General features: G+C 46.6%; 1 protein-coding gene across 1 annotated transcript; it reads left to right on the forward strand.

Annotated features, from left to right (window-relative positions):
* The first annotated feature begins 2,601 nt into the window (after window positions 1–2,601).
* LOC145946447 (uncharacterized) lies at window positions 2,602–4,143 on the forward strand. Its single transcript, XM_083056060.1, has one exon. It carries the CDS (start codon window positions 2,602–2,604, stop codon window positions 4,141–4,143), a length of 1,542 nt encoding a protein of 513 aa, XP_082912186.1.
* Window positions 4,144–4,390: the final 247 nt, after the last annotated feature.

Consider the following 4,390-nt stretch of genomic DNA (forward strand, 5'->3'; position numbering starts at 1 on the left):
TCGAAACATGACTTTCCGAAGACAAAGGCTGTTATTCTCGACTCAGCCCTCTGAGCTCATCTTAAGCAAATAGTCAAATTCACGAAAACAAATTCGATGTCGATACTTTATTGGTCGACGAGATCGATCCACCATGTTATGCCTCGCCTTCCTTTTCGAAGTCGCGCGAGCGACAGGTCGAGGCGAGGGAGACGAGGATCAGACGAATTCTCACCGGGACGGAAAGAAGTCAGGCTTTGTCTTTGAGAGGTTTGGCGAAAAGAGACGTTGTGGCAATTTCGAAGCAAGAGTTGAGAGATCTCCCGAAGACTCTGCCGGTCCGCGAGTTCAGACATCAAATTCAAATAAACTGTTGATTGTTATCTAAACCACGAATTAATCATTCTTCCTGCTTGTGCACCAGCTCAAAAATAAAAACTTTAATGTGGGCGTGATAATTCGAAGGCGCGTCAACATTAAATGGTCCTTCGAGCCGGATCAAAAGAAATGAATCTTTAAAACAAGAAGTGCGTGGAAGGTGAGTGAATTTCGAGACATCCCTCGCGAAATTGTTTTATCGCGAGTACGTTAATCACACCTCCCGTGAGAACTAACGTCGTCGTTCAGTCTGTCTCGCGACTAACGCGGACTGTTCACGTAATTGATGTGTTACTTAACACGCGACCAGTTCAAAACGCGCCCTGCATAATCTGCAACATCGCGTTCTTAAAGATTCAGCTGAGCTCCTTAGCGCAGCTTCAGGTTATCTCTCTGTTTTACAACCCTGAACAAGATTAACGTAATCCGCTGTATGCCGCATTCAACGGCCTTCGACCAGCTACACTCTTCACTCAACGAAGGTCAGCCGGTCTTTCAACTGCAACCATGTCCAATGAACTACGGGACCTAATTGTGGAGCAATCCTTCGTAATTACTACGATTAAATGAGTGATCCCGAACTTTAAAAAGATTGGCAAGGCAAACATCACCTTATACAAGGCGAAAGGTCGATTAACGAATCTGGAAGCCTCCTGGGAAAACTGTCAGCGGCTGAACATTCGACTTCTTCAACTAGCGACGGCCAAGGAGCAGCTCGAGATCGAATATTTCGACAAGGAGGAATTCTTCTCAGCCGAGGATGCCTATCACGAGGCCGCGGATCATCTCGCCGACTGCATTGGTAATTTATCGCCGGACAATCCGGACGCTACAGCCACTTCGGTAAGCGACGCTTCATTACGAGACTCCAGTGCGGCATCTCTACAATTATCTCGCATCTCGTTGCCGAAATTTTCTGGTTATTTTGCGGAATGAGAAAACTTCCGCGGAATATTCGAATCGCTTGTAGCATCCAAAGCATCACTATCGAATACGCAAAAGTTACACTACTTAAAAGCCAGTATCTCGGGTGACGCCGCGTTATTAATCAATCATATCAAAATCGCGGACTCGAATTACGATGCTGCTTGGCAACTGCTTGTCGAGGAGTATGATAATCAGCGCGCGATAATTCACGCGCATCTCCACGCGTTCGCTGAATTGCCCGCTATGAAAACGGAAACTGCTGTAGAGCTTAAGACGTTACGTGATACCGTCGCCTCTTCATTAGCTGCGCTGTCGAATATGGACAGACCCGTGGAAAGATGGGATGACATATTAGTTTATATAATTTCTCAGAAATTTAGTTCACGCACGCGAAACGAGTGGAATTTGCTGCGCGGAAAATCTAACGTTTATCCCACGTATGAAGAAATACGTGATTTTATGACGATGCGTATTCGGGGTCTCACTGATCATTCTAAATCAAAGCAAGACGTACTCAACAATAAAATCAAGAGTTTAAATCGCGTATCAGTTAATCATGTAGATACCGATAAATGTTTGAGTTGCTCCGGTAATAACCGCTTGACTCAATACGACGAGTTCAAACGTAACTCAGTCGAAGAGAGAACTCGGCTTTGCAAGTCCAACAAATGTTGCTTTAATTGCTTAAAAATCGGTCATTTTCCGAACAATTGTCCTAGTAAAAACCGATGCAATTTATGCCGACGGACGCATCATACGCTTTTACATCGCAATTAAAATGCTCCGACCCCTGCTAACGCGATTTCCACCGGGGAAAATAAAATCTCGCATAATGCACAACGGAGCAATTCAGACGCTCCTGAGAGCGAGAATGCGGTCGCCTCAGTTCAAACTCCATGCTCCAATCAAAAAACCGCCGAAAATACTGCTAGCTACCGCGTGGGTGCTTCTTCGCACTGCCGAAGGCCGCATCTTCAAAGTGCGTGCGTTATTAGATCAAGGCTCCGCTGTTAGCTTCATCTCCGAGGCATTATGTCAAACCCTGCGCACGAAGCGTCACCGCGCGAGCTAACAAGTACATTGCTTCGGCGAGCAATACAGCGGCGTGGCGAAATCTCGCGTAACCCTTACTCTTATGCCTTGCATCGGGCGAGGCTCCGTTTTCCCATTGAACGCGTTTGTATATCAAAAAATTACTTCCTACACAGGTTCCCAGAATAATAGATTCTTGGCCTCATTTAAATCAGTTGTCACTCGCGGATCCTGATCCGTTCAGTAGCCACCCGATTCATTTGCTCATCGGAGCAGATTTACGGCATGTTATTACTACATGAAGTAATACAAGGCCCAATCGGCACATCGACGGCCCAGCTCAACGCCTTGGGATGGATATTATCCGGCCCGACCGGAAATACTGATCTAACGGACGAATCTGTTCCTTCGCTAAATTGTGTATCGGATCCACCGATAGACTCTCTCCTCCAAAAATTTTGGGAGGTCGAGGAAATCTCTTCCGAAACCCCGCTGTCGGAAGAAGATCAGCGTTGCGAACAATATTTTATTAAAACTCATCGACGTTCACCCGACGGACGATACATCGTACGGTTACTCTTTATAACCGACCCTCCTCTCGATATTGGATTTTCCCGCGAGACGGCCGCGTTGTTGTACTCTAAATTAGAACGGCGTTTAGAGAGAAACTCGAATCTCGCGAATCCGTATTTCGAGTTTTTAAAAGAATACAAAACAATGGGTCATATGAAGCCCATCTACGACGATCTTGCGACGACTTTTCCACCGGTGTACATACCTCACCATCCAATTTTTCGCGAATCTAGTAGCACGACTAAACTTCGCGTAGTACTTAACGCGTCGTGTAAAACCAGTAATGGCTCCACGCTCAATGATCACTTGATGATGGGGCCTAAGTTGCAACGCGACTTGTCGACCATCATACTTCGTTGGCGTCAATCTCGTTACGTGTATACCGCCGATATCGAAAAGATGTTTCGGCAAATCTACGTCCATTCGGATGACGTCGACTTTACTCGTATTCTATGGCGACCGCAAGAAAATCGCCCGATTCGATCCTATCAACTCTTAACAGTCACCTACGGTACCGCTCCCGCTCCGTATCTCGCCATGCGCGTTATCCAGCAATTAGCTCTCGACGACGGACATTGCCTTCCGCGAGCTCAAGACATTATTCAAAATTCCATTTACGTGGACGACGTGTTATTCGGCGCGGACGACGTCCCGTCGCTTCGTGAAAGTCGTAATCAACTCATGAAATTAATGTCGCAAGGCGGATTTCACTTACGAAAGTGGGCCGCCAATTTAGACGAATTGTTAAAGGACATTCCGCAGGGCGAACACGAATTAGCAATGGAACACCCATTTGACAAAGACGACACGCTCAAGGTACTCGGTCTTACATGGATATCGCGCGAGGATTGCTTTAGATTCAAGGTCGAGCTCCCGTCCATCGGTAGGAACACCAAACGCTCGATCCTCTCATTTATTGTTAAATTCTTTGATCCGTTAGGATGGGCCTCCCCGGTCGTAATAACTGCGAAGATATTAATACAAAAATTATGGATTTGTAAATGTGACTGGGACACCCCAATCGCGAAGGAGCTGTCGGAGCCATGGGAAAAATATCGCGTGGAATTTTCAAAATTAAAGGAAGTCCGTATCCCGCGATGGACCGGTATGCATCCGGAAAATGCCGCGGTCGAACTACACGGATTTGCCGACGCTTCGAATCGCGCGTACGCTGCTGTCGTATATCTACGAGTTCTTAAATCGCTCACCGAGGTTTCGATGAGATTATTGACGGCGAAATCTAGCTCCGATTAAAACGATCAGCGTGCCCCGACTCGAGTTGAACGCTATCGTGTTATTAACACGATTACTCGAATTCGTACAAAATTCACTGAATTTACAAAACGTACCGATGTACGGTTGATCGGATTCTTCCGTCGTCCTGGCATGGTTGCGTGACCATCCATCTAGATGGAACGCGTATGTAGCGAATCGAGTGTCGGAAGTGCAAACGCGTCTTCCGTTGGTCAAGTGGAATCACGTTTCGTCTCGAGACAACCCC

The sequence above is a fragment of the Prenolepis imparis genome, unplaced genomic scaffold, assembly GCF_030444845.1.
Source record: "Prenolepis imparis isolate NDT839.2.m4 unplaced genomic scaffold, iyPreImpa1.0 SCAF_16, whole genome shotgun sequence".
NCBI lineage: Eukaryota > Metazoa > Arthropoda > Insecta > Hymenoptera > Formicidae > Prenolepis > Prenolepis imparis.

What these genes read in the sequence shown, in the direction of transcription:
- LOC145946447 (XM_083056060.1), top strand. Translation starts at nt 2,602, where the DNA reads ATGTTATTACTACATGAAGTAATACAAGGCCCAATCGGCACATCGACG.